Below are 24,468 nucleotides of genomic sequence, written 5' to 3'. Positions count from 1 at the left end.
ATTCTTTGGAGGGCCAGCTGAGTGTTCTGCAGCTCGTCGAGGCTGCGCGGGTGTGTGTGGCATCTTGAGACAGATTCCTGGTCGAGTGTTCTGGCTCGTTCCTCTGCTTTTCAAAGCATCCGAGATGGCGGGTTAGTCTAGGTCTAGGGAACTCAGACCTGGCGTAATTTCCCTAGCTTCTGGAGAAAGCTCCCTCTCGTGACTTCTTCCCGAGTGCATTGGTGGGGGCCCTACTCAGGGTCGGTGGAACCTCTCGGGTCCTTTCCATTCCAAATCCTGGAGAGTGTAGGGATCAGAGAGTGTGGGCACCGGGTTCACTTACAGATCGGAGACCGGTAGCCAGAGAACAGAAAAGGTACTTCAAATCGAGCATCCTCAGGGACCCTCCGGTGACATTTCGGGGCTCTCCAGGATCCCCTGCCACCCACCTCAACCTGGACCTTCTAAAGTATGCTGGTACGCTGAGGGTGGGAGGGGACATGAAAGGAAATGAACGCTAAACTCGTCCTTGACCAACTTATTAATGGCAAGGTCGCGCTAGGTAGAAGAGGTAGATGACAAGCATGGGATCTAGAGAGACCCCCGCAGGGTGGGGGGACGTTTAATTTCCTTTTAAACTTTAAGGAATTGGCCTCTTCCACCCAGGTGGGGATGGAGCAAGTTGGCTGAAGGAGATGTATCTTTAAGACTCCACTCTCCCACCCTCCACTCCCCACCCCCACCCCACAACTGACTTATTTTCATTCATGAAGGCGCAGAGAGGGAATTCTCGCTGCCACGTAGGGGCGGCCGTTTTCAGACATTTATGTCTGAGAATGCTCAATGAAGTGTTGCTAAGCATTCAGATAAACGTTTTGGCTAAAAGAAGAGAAGACCAAAAAAAAAAAAAAAAAAAAAAATACGTATGGACGGAATGCCTGGCTGGCTGGCTGGCCGGCTGGCTGAACTGACTGGATGTTCAGATACCCGGCCGCAAAGTGATTCATTCTTGCCACTGAATCAAGCAGCCGATAGGTGGCGCTCTAGACCCAGATAAAAGCGCCTCCACTGCTCAGGTTATCTCCTCCCCCCCCCCCCCCCCCCTCGTGGAGACTAGCGGTTTTAAAAAATATCTGCACACAGCTTTTCGGTGGGTAGATTGTCAGCCTTTAACTTTTTGAGAGCACGACTGCCAACTGAGTTGGAAATTATTATAGCAAAGTAAAGGCCAGATGACGGGAACAATGGGCCAGTCTCACTTCTTGCTTTTCACTGATGTAGAAGAGGGTTAGAAATGTCAAACAGTTGTTAATTAGGGAGAAAGAAATTGCTAGAGCCCTTGGATCTCCAGAGCAGCGCCAAAATTTTAATTTTGGCTTCATAAAAAAGTGCTCCGGGCAAATTTGGCACGCCTGCTTAGCAGACATTTAAAATGCAATTTACACTCAGGCCCAGGAAAGCTGCCCTAATACACTGTGCCAATAATTTGGAAAGACCTGGTTGAAGCTTGTCAGGTTCTTTTTTTTCAAACAGGAGTTGACCTTTGGCTCATTTTTGTATTCCCAAGCATGAAGCTTAGTCTGTTGCCTTATAATAATTTATGACCCAAAGTCAACTCTCTTTTTATGTTTTACCTCTGGTAGTTTCCCAGTTCAGTTCATTGCTAGCAGCTTTTGTCTCTGGACTGGACTTCAGAGTGTTTTAGAAGATTCCCTTCTGCCCTCGTGGAGTAAGCACCTACTGTGCTAGGACCCACAAAAAATGACTAAGACTCTTTGCCTTTAAGGAATTAATAATCTAGTTACAGAGTCTGGAAAAATTAGAATAGGACATATTCTTCTCTGGAGCACATATACCTGTAATCTTCTGAGATAAATGAACAGTTAAATCAAAAGATTAATTATTACTGAGAATTTTTATAAAAAGTATCTTTGGGAAACAGACAAGAGTGTTTTTTGTCTCCTTTATTGCTTGTCCCTTCTTTATTATGCATTTTAGAGTTGTGTTTTCCTGGTTTGGGGTAAAGGATTTATCAGATGTGAAGAAAACACAGCTAGCAGGAGGGTCAGGTTTCAGTTGGACCTTACATATTTCTGTATAATCCATTTCAGACCTAAAGAGTGGCATATTTGTAGGCAGAATAAAATGAAGAAAAAAGAGAGTAAAAGAGGTTTATTATACTTTTCCAAATTACCCTGAGACCACTAAACTACAGTTACCTAAAGAGTTCAGCAGCTAGGAAAAAGTGGCCGGCCAAATAAAATCCCCAGCTGGAAGAGACATTTGGTTGAGTCAGGGATAAAATGACCTCTGAATTAGCCCTCACTCAGGCAGGATGAAGTCATGTGGGGCCTGGTAGGGCCTTCACCCTGGAAGCTAAGCAGGACAAGCCTCCAGGGAAACAGGACCCTCTTTAAACTTGAACTCCCTCTTAGTGCCATGATTAAACTGCTCTAGATGAACTTGACTTCCACAGCTCCACAATAAGCCCATTATATGCTGCGCTCGGCCTGTTGGTTATTAAGGCAGATCTGGTTAGGTCCTGGACCAGGGCCAGGCTCTAGTTCTAACCTGGTTCCAGGCCTGCCCAGACCCGGTTCTGATGCAGCCACTGCTTCCTCCTGTAGATCCCTTCATGCGGCTGTGAGTTCGGAGGCCCAGGCCAAACATGAGGACCAGGCTTCCCCCAGCGCTCGCCATCCTGGGCGCCGCCCTGCTCCTGTCGTCCATTGAGGCAGAAGGTAAAAGACTCTTCCTTCGTCCTTCTCCAGTGACAATGAAGAATTATAGAAAACAAACAAACAAAAAAAACAAGTGAATCTTTCTTCTATTGCTTGCTCTGTTTCCCCGCACTTTGTCTGTTCTCCAGAGGTTTCTCTCCTCCAGAGAAACTCTTCCTTCTACTGAGGTTTGTTCATTTCCCAGCTCTCAGGTCCAGCTCTTTCGTATTCTGCTTAATCCATTCTGTACACTGCTGTGTGGTCTCCTTGCGCTTGTCTCTGCGGTGTGCTGTCCACGCTGCCACCTACCCCGCGGCCTTCCAAGAGGACCAGCTGTCCGGGAGGGGGCGACGTCTGCTCCCACGTCTACAAACAGGATACCTCCGGGTGCTACCAGGAGCCCCGGTACGCGGGCGGGCTCGCTCGAGTAGCTGGTAACCACCTGGCTGGAGCTGCGACCTCGGTGACCGCACAAAATAAAAGACTCCAACAGAGCCGGCTCTGCGCGTCTGTGTGTTTTGTGGGGATCTCGGTCCGACAGGCTGACGGTGCAGACAAATGCAGCAGCCAACCCGCCCAGGGGTTGCGTGGCAAGTAGAGATCCGGGACCCCAGTGTGTTCTTGCGGCCCAGGGTCGGTGCAGTTTGTTTGGTTAGCGGGGCTCGGAGCGCGTGGCCCCGGCCCAGCCTGGAGCAGACAGGTTGGATCCGGGCCAAAGTTCCCAGCCCAGGAAGCAAGTAGGAGCCAGACCAGCCGGGCACCACCTCCCTCTCTCTCCTTCTAGCATCAACCTGAGCGCCAGAGTTGGGCAGGGGCTGGGAGAGGGGTAGTCGTGGCCAAAAGGTCTGCAAAGTGGCTCTGAGTGACCTTCCTCTCTGGAAAACGAAGGACTTTTGATAGATTTTCAAGCTCAGTTCTTCTTCCTGTGTGCACTCGATGCCTTAATTTCTCAGTATTTGCTGAGCAATCAATTTCTGCATACAGTGTATTAACCCAGCGGGGCTTCTCTGTGTCCTCAATGACCACCGGAGACCTGACAAACTAGGCTTTTTGTCTTGCACGGTAAATGGAGTAACACCATAAAAAAATCTTACATTTTTTTTTTCTCTATTTTTTTCCAATAAAGAAACACCCCTGATGGAGTTAAGGGGAAAATAAATACTTCTGCATGGGACAGCTGTGGCATTTCCAGGGCGGGTTCTGCCTCTTAGAGGTTGCAGGAAAGTAAAGCTGTTTCATGGCAACACAGATTTTTCAGAAACTTTTCATTGTGTTTGACTTTCTACTTCAAGATTGTGGTACAAAAAGTTAAGATTAGGAAAAGCAGGGAGTCTCCAAAATGTATGGCATGTTTAGAAAGGTGACAGAAACTTGCTGGCTCTTCCACTCTGACGACTGTTTTGTGAATGGAGAGGCTTTTCAGAGTGGCCTCTGTGCCTTTAATGTTCCTGTCTGTGTCATTGTCAGGAAGGAATTTTATCTGAGGCGCTCTGGAAGCCCTACTAAAGATATTTTTAGATAATTCACTGAAGTGGCCTAGTTGCTGCTCATTATGAAAATAGTTATTTGAAAATCAGGAAGATTTGAGAATTCTTAGAAAAAGAATTGGGTTGGAAATGATGTAAGTGGAAAAAATAAATTCTGAATTGGATAATGGCTGGTTAGGAAAGTGCAGTGAAAAAGAACATTTTATTATCTATTGCTGATTATTTCCATATCTCTCACATTTTATTTTTTTTCACCTTGTATCTATTTCCACATGGTACAGTTCTTTCCGTTGCTTTTAAAAAAAAGTTGTGTCTTTGCTTATCTCTCACCTCCTTACATCAGCATTTAATAATTATATTTTGATAGGAATAATTTTTTTTCTTTATTCTGTAGTTGGGAACTGTCAAATAAAAATATATTGTGAACCACAAATGCAAGCCACATATGTAACTTAAAATTTTCTGGTTCTCACATTAAAAAAGAAAATGAAGCAAAGGATACTAATTTTTATAATATATTTAACATAACTTTGTATCCTAATAATATCACAATATCATTTCAAGATGTAATCAATGTAGAAATTAAACATTTTCGGTACTACATCTTTGAAGTTGAGCGTATATTTTACGCTTGCAGCGTGTGTTGTTTCGAACTGGCCACGTTTCAGGTGCTTGAGAGCCACATGTGGCTGGTGGCTCCTGTCCTGAACAGCACAGCTTCTGTGTTAACTACCAACCAATGGTCCCAAGAGCCTGTGAAGAGCTAACATAATTTCTGGCCAAGTCCTTTCTGGGGACAATGGACTAGAAACAGAATTTCTTTGAGATATTTCTGTTGGGAACATTTCAAAATTTTAACTTGTACCCCTGTTTCCTGCTAGGTGATTTTAATTTTAGTTCTTTCAGTTCTTCTAACCAGTTGCCATGGTTACTTTTCTTTCCCTTTTGCAATTCATATTTGCACTCTTGTATTTGCTACTATTTACCAATAAATTTCTATTTACTTAATTTTTTTATATGTTGAAAACCTAATAATTTTTTTGATATCATTTAAAAGGTTTGGCATTCACTTTTTGCATTTCTCCTTTTTTACAAGTGTACCACTTTTGTCTTGTTTTCCTTCTACCTACTTATATAAAGAACCTTATTTTTCATAATATAGTAGTTTGTTCTATAGAAATAAGGGTGAAAGTGATTTTTTTCCTTTAGTATTTGTTGTTTTTAACCACAACATAGACTTTATTAACCTTGTCACTTAGCTAGTACTCTGTATGACCTAGAATTATAATATATGATAAACAATTTGATATTATCAATTCATCAGTGAGTTGACACCATATGCTTTAATTATCTTGTATGTAGGTTAAGGAGCTAATTAATATATATATTTCTATAATTTTATGCTAAACTTATATCAGAAATTTCAGACTAGAGGAGAACTCTTAGATCATCTATTTTAATTCTCTCCTCTTCCACTTGAGAAAATGAGGAGCAGAGAGACTGAATAATTCAGTCAACTCACATGATTAGTTAGGGACAAGGCATAAACAGACGAGACCCAGGTTGGCTAGTCCCGATTTAGTGTTAGTTTGCTCATACTGTGCTCCTTTCTTGCTTGAAAATTGGTCAACCCAGCCGTTTAATGAGGGAACACATTATGTAATATGTACAAATGATTCATTACTTGTCTGAAATATTAACTTTTCAACTGTTATTTTTTTTGATATCTTAGAAATACAAATGAAATTAAAATCTTTATTGTAACAAAGATGACCACATTTATACTAGCTTTGGATGGAAAATTTAAATTAATGCCAATTGAATATAGTAAATTTACTCTTTACACTCTTCTAAAATTCTCTACCATTGGGGTAGCATTGTTCTCAGCATTATTATCTCAAAGATTAGACTAAAGATCTTACTAGTTTATCAATATTACATTTTTGTAGTGTTTTATCAGTTTTTCTTTATATTCAACACTTACCAAAACTTATTAGACTCTTATCCATCCATCCATCCATCCATCCATCCTTCCTTCCATCTCTGCACAGTTGGTAAACTCTTAGATGTCTCTTCTTTTTGAAAGCCATGATTTAAAAATTTTATTTTTAAAAATATATGTATCAAGATAGACACTTTTGTTTTTAAATTGTTTGAACAAGAGTGTAAAGTTAATTTGCCAACTTCTATCTGTATCTGAATTGGAGATATCTGAGTATCACATATTTATTATTGAACAGGCATCAAATAATGTTTTTTTTATAGAGTAGAGAAATATGTATGTATATACTAATAGTTAACTATGTGTAAATATTGATTTTTAAAGTTAATCTTTTACTCGAATATTTTTTATTCTTTACGTTTAATTCAGTATGGAAGAACATTGTATATGCTGAGTCAGGCCATCGGATCAAAGTTTTGCAGCTTATCATCTGTGTTAATCCCTTCATTTCATTGACTGATCTATGACACTGGGATAATAAAGCCTGCTATGCTGGGTTGTTATAAGAAAAACAGACAATTATAAAATGTTTTAGGGAACACAGGATGCTGCTATAGACAATACAAGGACAGTTGTGAGTTATTTTTATGTAAAAGAAAAGATTTTCAAAATTAATGAGAATATATTTTGCATTGTTGATAGGGGTCTATACTCTTACCTACTTTGTTATCTTTTTTTTTAAATGAAACAAACCAAAACCGTATAAATAACATGGCAATCCCGAAAGGCTCTATGTGTGATGAAAGTGGCAAGAAGACAAGCAGAGTGGGCTGTCTGTTGTACGTGTGCTGGTTGGCCACTTTTCCTACTTTTGACTCCTAAGTACCACATCTGAGTTTCTATGAACACCTTAAATTCCTCTGAAATGTTAAAGACTTTTCCCAACAGTCAATTTTTCAGTTTTTCTGGAATCCTGGTCATTTGGAAATCAACAAGTTTTAACCTAATGTCTGCTGCTTGAGGTCAATTTCCTTACAAGGTTGGTGGTACTGTTTTTCCATGTACTGGTTTATTCAAAGCATGCTCAGGCCAGTTGTGTCTGCCTTTGCATTAAATTTGTCCTGAGCCATTGCTACTGGAACAATATTTTATAATGATATTCTTAATAGCTATTGTCCTATTAACATTTGTTGCATGCTTGTTATACTAAGTGATGATGACAGCTGAATCTCTCAATATGGTTACAGACAGCAGAATGTTGAATAATTAAACTATGCATGTAGATTAATAGTCTAATCTCACTGCCTGTGTATGGATAGTAAGAAAATAACATTTGTTCCATTACTAGTGTATCCAATAAAAATAAAAAGTCATCTCCTACAGTTGTAAGCAGCAGTTTATTAAAGCAAATGTTTGCTTAATTTGTTTTATTTCCATTAAAACATATTAATATTACATAAATTGCTAACCCCAGTTAAATTCTATGACTCATGTCTCAAAGCTACTGCTGTATTTCAATTGACCTCTGTGAAAATTTACAGAGATTTTAATCTCTCAAAAATTCTGACTCACAAGGAATACTTTCAGACTTAAACACTTTAAGAAGAGTATGGCTGAAAGTCTTCTTACTTTGTTGGCCTGCTTTAAGAGTAATAATTTGTAATGCATTGACCATGCACTGACAGTGAGTCAGTACAATGCTGCATGATGAGGCATGAACATTGCAGAGAGAATATCATTATAAAATATTTCTGAAACGTCTTTGTGTAATGACTATTGTACATGGAGGCTTTTGTTCATTGTGGGAAACTAAAAACAAGTCAACATTTCATTGACACATGCATGATGCTGTACAGTTTTGTATGTAAACTATTTCTTTCTGTACTTTTCGATTATTCCTTTCATTGACTTCTCCAAGTTTTTTTGCGCAGTCATGTCTCCAGATCGCTGATCCTTCTTCACTGTTTTCTTTAAGTTCTGTAAATAAATGTCCATAAATATACATTGATGTTGTCTTTTCATAATTAACCATTGTTTTGTAGAGGACCATACTGGCATTTTAATTTAAAATGCCATTTCTAGTATGGAGTATACCTGCTGCAAAGGAAGAGAACAGTGTTGGTTTACACCTTGCAAACATACAGCAAATTGGTGTAAACAGGCAGAATATTCCTTTTCTAAACATCTGTATATCACTCTTTATATATTTATAAATTATTAACATCATTACTATTTGAATATTTGTTTATATGAATATACATTAAATGTATATTTCCTTGTGAAACATAACTGCTAAATTTCCCGTGATTTCTTCTTTTCATTAAAATTTAGTTTCATCTCTGCCACAGATTCAGATTTATCAAACAAAAATTAATAGCAAGACTTCGATGCAGAGAATGAACCAAAAACATCATTGATTTTTTTTCCACATTATGGAAAAAAGTATTATGTCAGTGTTCTAAATGAACTTCTATGGTTGTAAGCAGGTTGTGATATGGCATGCTTATTCAAAATGCACTCAGCATGTATTGAAATTCTTTTAATTGTTATGTGAATTGTTTGCATATGTGGTTATTATATGTGATCTCATTGTACTTGTATGTACTTGTATCCAAATATGTTTCTATTATGCTTGATTTTGCTGGCCATTCTTGGATGACCTAGCAACTCAAGAATCAAAAGTGTTTTGTGCTGTCTTCTGTAATATGTATACTCTCTGATGTTTTGTCATATCTTGTCAGCTTTTAATTTTATTCTTATCCAACAAGATATCTTTTATATTTGTTGGAAACAAATTTATGCAAAGACAATTTAGTAAGCTTTGCTCACACAATTCTTATTAAATTGACCGTTTTCTGAAATTGGAAAATGTAACTGATATCAACTCTCTCTTTTGCAGTTGACCCACCTTCAGACTTGAATTTTAAAATTATAGATGAGAATACTGTTCATATGTCATGGGCAAGACCAGCTGATCCCATTGTGGGTTACAGAATAACAGTGGATCCTACTACAGGTAAGTTTTATTTTTAGGAACATCAAAGATAATATAATACAGTCTTCTTTCCCCTTTTCATTTTATTACGAGGAGACTGAGATTTAGAAAACCTGCAAGATTTAGCCATCAGAAATTTGATGGACTCAGGTCTCCAGATTTGCAGCCAAGCACTCACTGTTATATTTTTATAGTGTTGAGCTTTATTAACATGGTTTGCTGTGCTAAGCTGTTGTTATTAAAAAATGTACTTTTTTTTTTATCCTCACCCAAGGACATTTTTTATTCAGATAGAGTGGGAGGAAGAGAGAGGGAGAGAGAGAGAGAGAAATATCGACCTGAAAGGGACACATTGAGTGGCTGCCTCCTGCATGACCCAATCAGAGCCGGGAACAAACTGCAACGGAGGTACGTGCCCTTGGCGGGAACCGAACCTGGGTCTCTCTGGACTGCAGGCCAACGCTTTAACTGAGTCTTTGATTTTATATAATAGAATTTTCACTTCTTGACATTATTCTTGAATTATTTAATATTTTCAACATGCAAAGTGTCAAGTGATGAGGTGCGTTGTTATACATACTTCCATACTCGGGAAACATTATTCTAGGATAATGGTGAACTACTATGACCAAAGATAAGAATTTACTCTGGTTATGTGGATTCTGTGGATCATAGGCTAGAAGTCTGAAAAATAAAATGGCTTTGGTTGTTCTGAAGAGTTATATTTAGTGTTCATAATGTTGTCCAAGTGTGGCAAACAAATCTCTGTTGATTAACTTTTGGTTCTAACATGAAATGGGAAAATCACCATTTCCACTAACACTGACCAAGTGGTAGGAAGAAGTCTTGACAGGCTGACGGTAGAGATGGATGATATCAACATTAATTATTACCAGAGCTGTGTTTATTTATGGCTTTTAAAAATACCAATGATTTTAAATGATGATGTATCAGGGAATTGGGAAACTGTTTTTTTGTATATGATCTGAGAACTTAAAAAGGGGTCAAGAATTTATTTTTCATTCTTTGAATCTTTTCTTCCCATATATATTTGTAATCAACTAACTCACGTATTCCAAACCAGAAAAGCAGTTGAATAAGAGTCCATTCGATCTTCAGATGTTGTAAATCACTGACTCCGCTATTCCCCAAGCTGGCGCTAGGACTAGCCAACACAGCGGAGCCCTGGGGTCTTGTCCCACGGGGGCCCTGGTGGTTCTGCAATGTTCTACTTGTGAACCAGGAGCACTTCTCAGAGTTCTATTACATCTGTTACCTCTTTTGATTATTTATGTTTTGATGAAATTTTAATATATATACATTTTAATATAATTAAAAATCTTAACAGGCACTTAACCCGTAGTGTTTCCTGATTGATTTGAAATTTAGCATAATCTAGAAGGAAAGCTAAACATTGTTAATATGTAAGTAAACACTAGGTACACTGTACCTTGATGCAATGGCTACTTAGTGAATTCAGAAGTGTGGTGAAAGCTAAACATTGTTACTATGTAAGTAAACACTAGGAACACTGTACCTTGATGCAATGGCTACTTAGTGAATTCAGAAGTGTGGTTACCCATTAAGGTGTGCACCCACCTGAGTGTGGAGGATGTACTGGTTCCACATTAATTGTTTCCCAGTAGAAGTTGACTTGAGCCTACGGGGTTTATTTCCCTGGAGCTGATTTTCATCCCTTTTTTCCCCCTCTTTCTCTGCTCACTTCTAGTGCATAATTTAATGTTAACTTATTTTCCTACGTTATATCTCATTTTTAACAATATTTTGTTATCTATCATACTTAACTCATTAGTCTTCCAAAATAATAAGAGGTTTCTGGTTTGCTGTTCTGGTATATCTTTAATCTAGAGCAATCCTTGAGTCTCCAAACAAATATTGAATGTGCTTGTAACAGGTTTATTTATTGAATTTCTAGAATTCAAAGTTTTTGGTTTTGAAGAACAATAAAACATAACGTTTGAATGTTCTGAAAAAATGATATACATTAAATTTTTCAGACTTTGAGTGTATCTGGGAATTACATTATATTGTGTTATACGTAAAAATGTTTTGTTGCATTCATATTTTCCTTTCTATATTTCCAGATGGGCCAACGAAAGAATTTACCCTTGCAGCTAGTACCACTGAAACATTATTATCAGACCTTATACCTGAAATAGAGTATGTGGTGACAATCACTTCATATGATGAAGTAGAAGAAAGTGTACCAGTTATAGGCCAACTAACAAGTAAGCACACATATAAAGTACTTTCATTCTTTTACTTTTTTGAAGAAGATTTTTCTGGCTTCCACATTTAATCCATTATCATGCAGAGTTAATTTATATCAGTATTAATTTTTCTTCCTAGAACAGTCATTTTTATGATCCTAGTTATTAGTAGACATAAATAATGCATTCCTGATTTATAATCCTGGTCTCTTCAATCATCAGGAATGTTATGAATGAAAACTATTAAAAACATTAAAGTTTGCCAGGCAACAACATTAATGTCTTTTTGAAATATATCTAAAACGCACTAAGAATAATTTAATTGCAAGGAAACGATTATTTGCCTGTACTCTATGACCTGCTAGGCATGGACCATACATTTGAAAGACAATGTATTTAATTTATTTTTAGGAAATATTTGTATGGGTTCATCTCCTTTTGTAACAATCAAGTTTTGATTCAGTTCAAACAGGTGGTCCGATGAAGCCTGGGGAGAAGAAACCTGGAAAACCAGAGATACAAAGTAGGTATTTTCCTTAATATTTTTGCTTGGATTTGTAGAAATCATAAATGTAATATGGAGACGTTTCAGTTAGATACATAGTCTGATCTCATTTGTATATTACTTTCTATAAACTTTATCTAGAAATACAGACAATGTCATTGTAATGTATGACAAAGCAGTTATAATATCTATGTTTTGACTTTCTAGCTAAGTTTTTACTCTATTTACTAAATGTTATTTTTACTGGGAGTCTTTTGAATTTGTGTGTGTCCAAGTTTTCCTGCATGATTTTGGCAGTACGTGGAAAACAAACCTCATCACTGGACTTAACTCCTATCTCAAAGACAGACTAATAGAAATAGGTGGCAGCTTAGGGATATATGAGAAATATAAGGCTGGAACAGAAGGGAGATGCCCCCATAGTGTTTTAAGCAATTCGCTTGCCATGAAAATATATTACCAGGTCTGTGTGTATGTTATGCTCATGTGGAGGGTATTCTCATGACCTCAGTTGATGGCAGTTGTAGCCTTTCCAGAATCTCTATGAGACATAACTGGTACGTTGGTGCATTTGTAATCAAATGAAAGCAATTTTATTTAGTCTAGGTTTTGTAGGTTCTAGCTTCCTTTTTTCTTATACTGCTTTGTCTGACTTAGTGGGATGGGACTCTAAGGGGTTTCTTGGACTTCTAATTTTGTTACCTTGTAAAAGTGGGATATATGACCCAGGGGACAATAAAAAGTTTATGAACACTGCCCTGGCCAGTTTGGCTCAGCGGTTAGAGCGTCGGCCTGTGGTCCAGAGAGACCCAGGTTCGGTTCCCGCTAAGGGCATGTATCTCAGTTGCAGTTTGTCCCCTGCCCTGGTTGGGTTGTGCGGGTGGCAACCACTTGATGTGTCCCTTTCATGTCGATGTCTCTCTCTCTCTCTCTTCCTCCCACTCTATCTGAACAACAAAAAATGAAAAAATGTCCTCGAGTGAGAATAAAAACAAAACAAAACACAAAAAGATTATGAACACAAAATCTCCTTTATCTGGAAATTTTCATTCTAGACCACTGTTTATCATTCTTCCTGATGTCTAATAAACTGAAATGAAGTATGCAGTTACAATGCTAATATTTCCCCTGAATCATCAATATTTATTTTACATCAAAGCATTTATGCCAAATGTTGACTTTTCAGTAGACTTAAAAGTTTAAAGTTTGCCCATTAAATTGTGTGCAAAAATTATTTGGGCATGCGACTTGTATTCTGCTTGCGAAATTTTCCAGGACCCTGTCCTCCTCTTCCTAGGCAAATACTTTTTTTATTACCCACCAACTGACCGCAAGGACAAAAACATCTTCAGAAAATTCACTCAGTGCTGCCTTTCAAATACAGATTTTCATGAAAACCAACCTGTTCCCCTGACCACAGAGAGTTGTAAAAGCGAGCCATTGCATTTTAGTAATTTAAGGATACCATGTGCATTTTTGCTTTTGAATTAAAATGCTTCTCCCCACTCTTTGTTTAGTAAAAGTAGGTTTTAGTTATCAAATTTAAATACATTGATAATTAGGATAACAAGATATTCTGGCTATCTTGCATCCTATTTATGCTTGTTTTTACTTCTGTTAGAGTTTATTAACCACCCCCCCCAACATCAACCCGTTGCAACCTTTACACAATTATATTATAAAATGCAAGATAATATTAAAAGATTTGCTTATTTCTTTAACTCTACTTCATTTGCTGGAATGGTACAGCAATTTTTTTCTATTTATTTATTGGTAAATACCAAGGAGTAAAAACACCTTGCTTACATTTATTTTTTATATCTCCCAGATATTTACATGATTTTTACTTGGAGAAAAGAGAAGTGAGAATACAATCTATAAAAATAGATAGTTTGATAGCATAAATACTAGGGTCACATGCTCTCGGAGAGTAGGTCATCTATCTCTTCTTGCATGTCTTATTTAGCAATTTATAGGCTGTTAGTTCCATAAATGCATCTTCATGAAGGCACTGAAAATGCTTCTATGTGTGCAAGTAAAATTTTATATTCTCGTGTGCATGTCAGTTGTCAGTGAAGACCAATGTGAATATATTCTAGTGGACAAAATGATTTAAGGAGCCAACATTTTTGCAGTGTTAGTTTGTATTCCTTTTATGATGGATAGATTTAATAATGCATACTTAAAAAATATCTCAAATGTGTTTCAGAATGCTCTGTCAGTGCCTGGACTGATTTAGTGTTCCTCGTGGATGGCTCATGGAGTGTGGGAAGGAATAATTTCAAGTACATTTTAGACTTTATTGCTGCTCTCGTGTCAGCTTTTGACATTGGGGAAGAGAAGACGAGGGTGGGAGTCATTCAGTACAGCTCGGATACCAGGACTGAGTTTAACTTAAACCAGTACTACCAAAGGGATGAGCTCCTCGCGGCAATTAAAACAATCCCATACAAAGGTGGCAACACAATGACAGGTATGTTTTACAAATTTTGTTATTGTGGAAAATAAATGAAAGACCAGTTTGGGAATGAAGTGAAGCATTGCACAATGATCACAGGTTAAATAATCTTGAAATTAATCACATAGTTTTTGACTTGGGCAAAATTGCGGAGTGCAGGGTGAATAAATAGAGTGTTTCTTTTCATTTCAGGGGATGCCATTGATTACTTAATTAAAAATACTTTCACGGAATCTGCTGGAGCGAGAGTTGGCTTTCCTAAAGTGGCGATTATTATCACGGATGGCAAATCACAGGACGAAGTGGAAATTCCAGCGAGAGAGCTTCGCAGTATCGGGGTTGAAGTTTTCTCTTTGGGTAGGTCAAGTTCGGTTATTTGCATTTTAGAACTTGTCAATAGTTAATGCTTAGGACGATGAAGGGTTGACTCCTCAGGGAAGGACACTGTTAAATGTTATTGCATCTTATAAGGTAGTATTAAACCATGCCACCTTTGAGTGAAAATTCAGTTTGTCTATTTCTCACGCAACTCCCTCAGCATATGCGTTAGTGAGGTGGTATTCACGCTCTTTGCCAGCCGTCTGCTTTTCAAAGAATGCTGGGCCAATGATTCTAATAAAGATCCTCCTTGTATTATCATTAAGTGTTTTTTATGTTTCCTATATTATGTAATACTTCAAGAATTTAGAGGGTTCCATCCAGCTCATTCAGGACTCTGGAAGAAAAAAGTATTATCTTTACAGATGGCAGGGACAAATGATGGCATGGTTCAGATGAGGGCCCACTCTGTTTTACTAACCATTCGTTTTCATCTCTGGCTGGCTGCTTTATGTGAAATTATAACATGTCTTTGTCATTTGAACAGTCGCACATTCGTTACGAAGCAAAGCGATTCTGGTTTATGACTGACGGAGGATTTTAAAATGCCTCCCCTTGTGAAAGACTGAGAAAACAAAGACCTTTCCCAACTCAGCACATTTCCCTTTCCCCTTTGTTTTTAAGGCATTAAAGCTGCAGATGCAAAAGAACTCAAACTAATCGCCTCCACACCTTCCCTAAGTCATGTTTTCAATGTGGCCAACTTTGATGCGATTGTGGATATTCAGAATGAGATCATCTCCCAGGTGTGCTCAGGTGTTGATGAACAACTGGGTGAATTGGTTAGTGGAGAAGAAGGTGAGTGGATTGTTGGGTGTTCTAGGTGTTAGCCTTTTCCATCATTCGACAGCATTTATAGCCTTACAGGAATCCAGGAGGAGACACGCTTACTCAACCATATCCTCCAGTGGGTCTCTGGGTGCTCCACTTGTATTGTTTTTTAGTTACTTAACTTGTTAATATCATTTGCACTGTTTTTTCCCCTCAGTGGAACATTAAGTGATACAATATTTCTTTCATTGTCAAGTTCTTAAAAATCTTTTTTGGACAAGTTTGACTTGCTCTTTTTCTCTAAGACCATTGTGTACACGTTGGCCCATAATCATGTTATTTGGGTACTTGCTTTAACTCTCGCACATGCTGATTCAAACAGTGACAGTCTGGGGAGACATTAATTTAAACATTCTGCAACTTAAACAAACAATATTGTTTCTATTAAATGCTGGAGGAAACGGGTTTTCCGTCATCACACTCTGCATCATGTTTTCAAAGCTTTAAGACTGTTTCAAAATCAGTCAGTTTGATCCTCCCATATCTGGAGAATTTTCCCATTTTTATAAGCCATTGTTTCCGAATACATTGGGGAAAGAGAAGACATTTCATAACCATTCTTTTGGGCTTTAAAAAGTCATAGTTCCCATGATTGTTCTTCTCTTAGCCTGAGAATTGACAAGTGATTAAAGATAAGTTCTAAATAGCCACATCTTCAATTACATAAACCCTTTAATCTCCAAACCCCAAATGTTTTGGCAGTGTTCATTGGCACTAATTCTGTTTCAGAGCTCCTTCTCATTACTGCATAGGCTCTGGATCTTTTTCTTTGCTTTAACTGCCTAATGTTTGACCCTTTTGATCAGTATTAGTACAAAATCCAGCCTCTGTCCCACTTCTCTATAGTTAAACTCTCTTTACTCAACCTTCTAAGCATCCTAATTCCTCTTCATCTTCACTGGGGTGCATGTACCAGGGGAGGCCAACCTTTTGTTCTGCCACTGTTTGAACTACCCCCCGCAATGGGGTGCACGCCACGTCCCAGGTGTTGCTCATGGCCTTCTCTCGCTTGCTGGAATTTGCCCACAACTTCTGTTCCCTGTACTGTCTCTGAATCACTCAAAAGATTTGGCCAGATTTCCAGTTGGCACATCCATTGCTTCCCTCCCACGATTTCTTACTTCTTCAGTTATCATTTTTATGCGCTACATCTGATGGCCTCTTTGAAGCGATGATGAGTGAACTTGTGCTTTTATCGTCTACTTCTTGCAGGCTGACATAAACATATCTTCTGGGAAATTGATTCCATTGACAGATGTCCAGTTTAGAAGATTTAATCTGAACTATCTTGAAGTATTTTATGTTTTCTGTTAAGTACCTGACAGTGTCCCACACTGAGTGAGGACAGGACTTCTTTAGATTTCAATGTCAGTTTGCATGTGATGAACCGTGGTTTTACCTCTCGTCAGTGGCATATGGACATTGTTGAACTATTTTTCTTACTTTGAAATAAGTGGGAGTAAAACTGTTTAAATTTATAAAAACCTGTCACTTTGAACTTGCTGAATTCTTTATCTACCCTTGGCATACCATGAAGTGTCTTTTAAAGATTATATTTTTATTCTCATCGTCTTATTAAAAGAGAAACACTTTCTGAAGACTTGAGTAAGTCATTGATTTAACAAATATTTATCAAGTACCTACTTTGAAACCTGCCAATAAAGGCAATGAGTAAAATACTGAAACCAGAATGGAAGTCTTGGTCCCAGAGAAGAATCAGGCATCAGATGTCCTGTGATTAATTTCTTCCAAGGTCTTCCTTTTCCCCTACACTTCTTGGCTTCCTGATGAAAACATGGCTCGGAGTCTCTTTTGGTTTGCTGGGTACAGGTGGAAGTGGAGGATTGGGGTTGGGCAATTGTTCCTGATATATTCATGATTAATTTGATTAAGGAGAATTAAAGGTCCAAACCTAAAGACCTAATTTGCATCCGACTATTTTAAACCACTGCTCTGCTTGTTACTTTTTAGTTATTGACCCTCCCTCAAATTTGGTTGCCACGGAAGTTTCGTCAAAATACATCAAGCTAAGTTGGACTCCATCTCCTAGCCCAGTGACTGGCTATAAAGTCCTTCTTATCCCAATGACCACTGGAAGCCGACAGCATGCTCTGAGCGTGGGGCCTCAGACGACCACACTCAGTGTTCGCGACCTCTCGGCGGACACCGAGTACCAGATCAGTGTTTCTGCCATGAAGGGACTGACATCCAGTGAGCCTGTTTCAATAATGGAGAAGACACAGCCAATGAAAGTTCAAGTGGGTAAGTTAATAGGCCGATCACCGGGTTTGGAATATGTGAAGGTCCGGTTTATACAATGTTTTACTGATTCAGACTTAGTTTTCAACAACATATTTGCAATAGTTTTGTTTTAAAGAAGAAAATGCGAGAGCTGTCATTTAATGAGTGATTCATACATGTTACACTTTATTTGGCTTTCTTTCTTTTTACAGAATGCTCACGTGGTGTGGATATAAAAGCCGATATTGTGTTTTTGGTTGATGGTTCCTATAGCATCGGGATTGCCAACTTTGTTAAAGTTAGAGCCTTTTTGGAAGTTCTCATAAAAAGTTTTGAGATTTCACCAAATAGGGTCCAGATAAGCCTTGTCCAGTACAGCCGGGATCCTCATACTGAGTTCACCTTGGAAAAATTCACCAAAGTTGAAGATATAATTGAAGCAATAAACACCTTCCCCTACAGAGGAGGATCTACGAACACTGGGAAAGCAATGACTTATGTCAGAGAGAAAATATTTGTGCCGAGCAAGGGTTCAAGAAGCAACGTACCAAAGGTCATGATTCTTATCACTGATGGCAAATCTTCAGATGCTTTCAGAGATCCTGCTATAAAACTAAGGAATTCAGATGTTGAAATCTTTGCAGTTGGTGTGAAAGATGCTGTTCGCTCCGAATTAGAAGCAATTGCCTCTCCTCCTGCTGAGACCCATGTGTTCACAGTGGAAGATTTTGATGCTTTTCAGAGGATATCGTTTGAACTTACACAGTCCATCTGCCTTAGAATTGAGCAAGAATTGGCAGCTATAAAGAAAAAAGGTTAGTAGTATTTGTAGAGTAAACCTTATCTCTTCATTAAAAAAAAATTTTGGTTTTAAAATTGTAGATGATATGTGTCTTCAATTCTTTTTATATATAGGAAAAAGTAACTTTCCTGTGTTATTGAAAACTGTCAGAGTTCATTTATTTAACTCTGAGATATGACTTTCGCCTAGACACTTTTGCTTTGTAGAGTCATGAGATGTTTCTGATCCTACTAGATCTTCAAGCAGGGCTAGGAACCAGCTTTATCACGCCTATTTATCATATCCGATTCAATAACCATTAATTGAGTGTCTGGTATGTGCTGGATGCTGAGCTATGTCCTTTGAATCAAGGGCAAAAAACATAGTCTTGGACCTTTAATTTATGTTATGCATCCCCTTTCCAGGACCATTTTTGCATGTCATTCTTTATATCTGGACTTCCCCATCCCTCCTCGCCCCCCTTCTTTTTTTTGTTTGTCCAAATTCCTTTCTTTCATCAAGCCTTTCTTAATTGTTCTAGTGATATAACATCACTTTCAGTCATTTGGCGTTCACATGTGCTGCTTTGTTTGGTCAAAATTTCACATTCTCATCTCTCCAGTTTCTCTCTCCGAGGACAGGCTGTGTGCCTTAAACATTGATGGTCTCCTCTTATGTTTTAGTTTAACAAATATTCTTTTGCTAGGAAAAATTCCTTAATTATTACTTTGAAATAAACTGCATACCACCAAAGTTAGTATATGATTGCCATGGATGAATGGAAACATTTTGATGGTTCGTTTTAGGTCTGTTACTATTTAAAATCCTAACTGTGGCCCTGGCCTGTTTTGCTCAGTGGTTAGAGCGTCGGTCTGAGGTTCAGAGAGACCTGGGTTCAGTTCCCACTAAGAACATGTACCTCAGTTGCAGTTTGTCCCCGGCTCTGGTTGGGTTGTGAGGGTGGCAGCCACTCGATGTGTCCTTTTCACGTAGATGTTTTTCTCTCTCTCTTGCTCTCTCTCCCTCCTGCTCTATCTGAATAAAAAATGGAAAAATGTCCCCGAGTGAGGATAAAAAAAATAAAAAAATAAAATCCTAATTGTGGCAGGACCATTGCATTACTGCTTTGTCTTAAGAAGCTCAATATTCAAATTCAATTTTAATTAGTAATTTAAACAATATAACTTAGTATTATGAATGGTCAAGACACATGATTAGGACCTCCTTGTAGGGCTGTGAGAGGTCATCTCTTAGTGGTCATGCGTGGAATATTTTCTTAGTACATTGGCCTCAATGTCTACTCTTCTGGCAAACGACTATGAACCATTTCAGGAACATGTAGTCATTAAGTCTATTTTTGCTTTATTTTAAACTATGTCCTCCTTTTTCTATTTTTATTTTTATTAGCTTATGTGCCTCCAAAGGATCTTAGCTTTTCTGAGGTGACTTCTTACAGTTTTAAAACAAACTGGTCACCCGCTGGAGAAAATGTTTTGTCCTACCGCATCACCTACAAAGAAGCTACTGGGGAGGATGAGGTTACGGTGGTGGAGCCAAAGTCAAGCACCAGCGTCGTTCTCAACAACTTGAAGCCAGAGACCCTGTACTTGGTCAATGTGACTGCAGAGTATGAGGATGGCTTCAGCATACCCTTGGCTGGAGAGGAGACCACCGAAGAAGGTGTGATGGGGTTTCTGCCCTGTTTTCCAAAAACTAGCAATTTATTGTAGAACAGAGTTACCATTTGAAATAACCATCTGCTTTATAGTTCAGAACTGTGAATGCCTTTGTGAGAGTCAGCATCTTTAAAATACAGCTATTCATAAATCTTTTTAATAAGAGAAAAAAACTTTTAAATAAAAACCATAGATTTACTTTGGTGAAGTTGAGGTTAAGAGACATAGAGAACTGTTAATAATTATGGAATTAACTCTTGAAATACTGCTTAGCCAAGCATTTTCTGCCCCATGTTTCAAGTCTCATTTTCAAATACTTCTGAAACCACCTTGCTTTATCTATGGAGCTGACGATGAATATATATTACCAAATGCTTTCTTTTTTTAATTGTGGTAAAATTTGTGTAATATAAGATTTATCATTTTGACCATTTTTAAGTGTACATTTAGTGGCATTTATATTGCTGTCCTTCTATCACCACCATCCATCTCCAGAATTTTTTTTTATATTGCAAAATTGAAACTTTGTACCCACTAAACAATAAAATCCCCATATCCCACTTTTCCCCATCCCCCTGCCCCTGGCAACCACTATTCTACTTTCTGTTTCTGTGGATTTGACTACTTTGGGTACTTCACATGAATAGAATAATCATACAGTATTTGTCCTTTTGTGCCTGGCTTATTTCACTTAGCATAATGTCCTCAAGGTTTATCCATGTTGCAGCGTGTGTCAGAATATCCTTTCTTCTTTTGGCTGAATGATGCTCCATTGGATGTACATTCACGATTTGTTTATTCATTCACCCATGATAGATACTTGGATTGCTTCCACGTTTTTGCTATTGTAAACAAAGCTGCTAAGAACACGAGTGTACAAATTTTACTAAATGTTTTAAGCATTGTTTGTTTAGACGTGTTCTCTTGGCTCGGTAGAGTCAAATACTTTCTGATACATTTCACTACATTTGACACGTAAAAGGGACCACTGAACCTGGTTAGGAGGACTAAGACCAGGCCATTACTCTTTAAGATAAATATAGTGACTATTACAAGAGATGTCAATTGTTCTCTATTTTTATTGGGGATAAGAGAAGAGGCTGAAACAGTACAATGAGGAATTTAAGGTAGTTACAAAGAACTATTTGCTGACAGGGAAAGCACATGAAGTCCATCCATAGATATTTGTGACTTTCTGATGATTTTTCTGTAATATCTACACTACTTCTTGAACCCAGCCCTTGCTCTTTAGCTCTTTGGGATGGGATGGAAATATGCCTCAAGGAGAAATTTTAGTCTGAAGGGTTTTTGAGTAGAGGTAACTACATTCATATGCACTCTAGGTTTTGATCATTGGGCTACCACAGTAGAGTTTGGTAATGCCTTTCCAGTTCTATTTGTCTGTAGCGAAATCTGAGATTTAAATATTCTATAGCCAATAAGAACATTTTGAATGCAATGCCTTTATTAAACTAGCAGTTATTGAACTTTAGACAAGTGTCAGGTATTTGATAATTGAGTTCCATGGACTATCTCATTCAACCACAACAATACCACTAGGTAGTTACATGTTTACTGTGGGGTAATCTGAGGCTCAGAACACATCCATTAAGCTTCAGAACTAGTATTCAAACCCATCAGATTACTGCCTCAGTTTTGGAAATTAATTTAGTCTTTTTTCTTGTCATATAAAATGAATCATGAGTGCAAGTTTGCCAACAGCCACTGCTTTTTTTTTTCTTGAGAGATAAAATTGCTTTCTCTTTTACGTGTTGGATACTTATATAAACTTTTAATTATGTATGAGGTGCATGAAGGCATGTTACACTGTGGTTTCACCCCAGTGGATTGGGAAGACAACACTCTTTAGTTCATTTTCCGAATGTGTTGTCTGTGTGGGCGGTTTTCCTGTCAAACAAATAGGTCACTTAAGCCTGTTTACTAAACACAAAGCCAAAAGATGTTCTCATTTAAGTTTAATCAAAATTTTGTTTAAGACTGAAAGTCTATGAATGTTACCCACATTGCAGTTAACAACAAGATTTAGGTCTAATTAGCATTCATTAAGTACCTATAATGTGTTTGGTCCAACATGTATGGTCTAATTATTCTCCAAGTCAAATGACAGCACAGATAAAGTTAGTTGTGGGACTGACCGGATAAGACAGTTCATTCAAGTGGATGAATGTGGTAGACCTGGGTGTTAGGTATTATCTTCCTACTTTCCTGAGAAAATCTGGTAAAAGTGAAAGCCTTGATTACTTATATTTGGAGAAACAAATTGTTTTGATTTTTGAACTTTATGTCAACATGAATTTACCATTTAATAGAGTATTTATGATTCTAAAGGTTTACTATTATATATACCTCTTTATCTGATTAAAAAGTTAACAGCGCTTGATCTGTTTCTGGATATTGTATTTGTTTGCTGTTTCGGAATCTAGTTGATGTCTGGTTAAAGAATACAGTAACCAGGATGGTTAGCAAAAAACTGCTCATGACTTTGTTTAGAGCAATGCTATAGTTTAGTGATTAAAAACTAGTTTTATATTTTTCATATAAAATCATTCAACTTTTTAAAATTTTAATTTCAGTAAAAGGAGCACCTCGAAACCTAAAAGTGACAGATGAGACTACAGATAGCTTTAAAATCACCTGGACTCAGGCTCCAGGGAGAGTTTTAAGGTATCGAATTATATACAGGCCAGTTGGTGGTAGAGAAAGCAAAGAAGTTACCACTCCCGCCAACCAAAGGAGGAGAACCTTGGAGAACCTGACTCCAGACACAAAATATGAAGTCTCTGTGATTCCTGAATATGCCTCAGGACCCGGCTCTCCGCTGACTGGAAACGCAGCCACTGAAGAAGGTAGAGGAAATATGCTGACCACGTGGTAACAACTGAAATCTTAGGCTGCAGGAGAGACTTTGGACAACTGTCCAGATACTATAAGCCCTGAGACACCTGGTCTCAACCATCTGGGTGTTTTAAACTGTAGTCCTTTTAGATCTGAGTTATTCACATTTCTGACTTTCTCATGACAGCATTTATTTGTGTCAGTAGAACTTGAATGCTGTGGTATGGTCTAAATACTCTTTTAAACTATTATCAAATATTTTAGTATAAATTTAAGGATGAGTAGGGATTGACAATCAAACTGCTAAGTACCATCGAAACAGGTTATTCAGTATTTCCTCAGAAAGATTTAAAAATACTAACCTGTTTTTACTTAAATGGTGCGATTTGGCTCCCCGGATAGATTCTGATATTTGTGGCCAATTATTAATATTTAATATTATTCATTGAGAAGGCATTCATAATTTTCATTTTATTCCCTATTTTTATTTATTTTATTTTTTATATCCTCACCTGAGGATATTCTTCTCTGATCTCTAGATAGAGCAGGAGGGGGAAGGGAGAGAGAAAGAGAGAGAGAGAGAGAGAGACATCAATGTGAGAGAAACACATGGATTGGCTGCCTCCTGCAGGACCCCTACCAGAGCTGGGGATCAAACCTGCAACCGAGGTATGTGCCCTTGACCAGGAAGTGAGCCCTCAACTCTTTGGTCTGTGGGCCGACGCTCTAACAGCTGAGCCAAACCAGCCAAGGCTTATTCCCTATTTAAAATTTAAAAAAAATATATAACAATAATAACAACGTATTAGTAATAATGAACTGTTATTGAACACGTATGTGTATCAGGTTCCGTTTAAAGAGCTTTTCATATATTATCTCATTTAACTGCGTAAAGTCTATGAAGTTATTATTATTATTCCAGTTTTACAAGGAAATTGAGGCTAAGCAAACTAAATAATAACTCCAACTCATGTTGCTAATAAGTGGTGAATCTGAGCTTGCAGACTTTGTTGTCCTTGTGCAGATATTCACAAGGAGTATTCATTCTAGCTCACTACCTCCCTCCCGGCGTAGTTGAGCTGGTGGTCTTTCCTGCACAAAGCCTTGGTCTTTCCGCAGGCTTTCTCCCTCCTCTCTTCCCTTTGGGAAGTCACTGCTTCTCTTTTTCTCTTTCTTATTGGGGACCTAGGGCTCTTGTGCTGGACATCATAAAAAGACCCAGTGACTCTTGATCTTTATGTTTTCTGGAGTAAAAGTGGCTGGCTGCTATGTGTTCAGTGGAAAGTATCACAGAGTTGGGTACCTTGAGACCCTTCAGAGATGACACGGCCACTCTACTAGGAAAGTCTCCAAACACAGTTGCAAAGAGATGGGCAGCCCCTGAGTTT

At 38.0% G+C, this 24,468-nt stretch overlaps 1 protein-coding gene across 1 annotated transcript in view; it reads left to right on the top strand.

Annotated features, from left to right (window-relative positions):
* The first annotated feature begins 2,606 nt into the window (after nucleotides 1-2,606).
* COL12A1 (collagen type XII alpha 1 chain) overlaps nucleotides 2,607-24,468 on the top strand; it is a 107,158-nt gene continuing 85,296 nt past the window's right edge. The window contains exons 1-11 of the mRNA XM_036249070.1: nucleotides 2,607-2,720; nucleotides 9,028-9,144; nucleotides 11,229-11,372; nucleotides 11,818-11,877; nucleotides 14,069-14,332; nucleotides 14,510-14,674; nucleotides 15,320-15,493; nucleotides 17,498-17,788; nucleotides 17,980-18,582; nucleotides 19,956-20,228; nucleotides 22,819-23,091. Of these exons, the coding sequence (XP_036104963.1) occupies nucleotides 2,648-2,720; nucleotides 9,028-9,144; nucleotides 11,229-11,372; nucleotides 11,818-11,877; nucleotides 14,069-14,332; nucleotides 14,510-14,674; nucleotides 15,320-15,493; nucleotides 17,498-17,788; nucleotides 17,980-18,582; nucleotides 19,956-20,228; nucleotides 22,819-23,091 (2,437 nt within the window). The 5' untranslated portion in view covers nucleotides 2,607-2,647. The remainder of the gene's footprint in view (nucleotides 2,721-9,027; nucleotides 9,145-11,228; nucleotides 11,373-11,817; nucleotides 11,878-14,068; nucleotides 14,333-14,509; nucleotides 14,675-15,319; nucleotides 15,494-17,497; nucleotides 17,789-17,979; nucleotides 18,583-19,955; nucleotides 20,229-22,818; nucleotides 23,092-24,468) is intronic.

This window comes from Molossus molossus, unplaced genomic scaffold (genome assembly GCF_014108415.1).
Source record: "Molossus molossus isolate mMolMol1 unplaced genomic scaffold, mMolMol1.p scaffold_m16_p_8, whole genome shotgun sequence".
In the NCBI taxonomy this organism is placed as follows: Eukaryota; Metazoa; Chordata; class Mammalia; order Chiroptera; family Molossidae; genus Molossus; species Molossus molossus.
The sequence above is the reverse complement of the archived record's forward strand: the minus strand, read 5'-3'. Positions and strand labels throughout refer to the sequence as shown.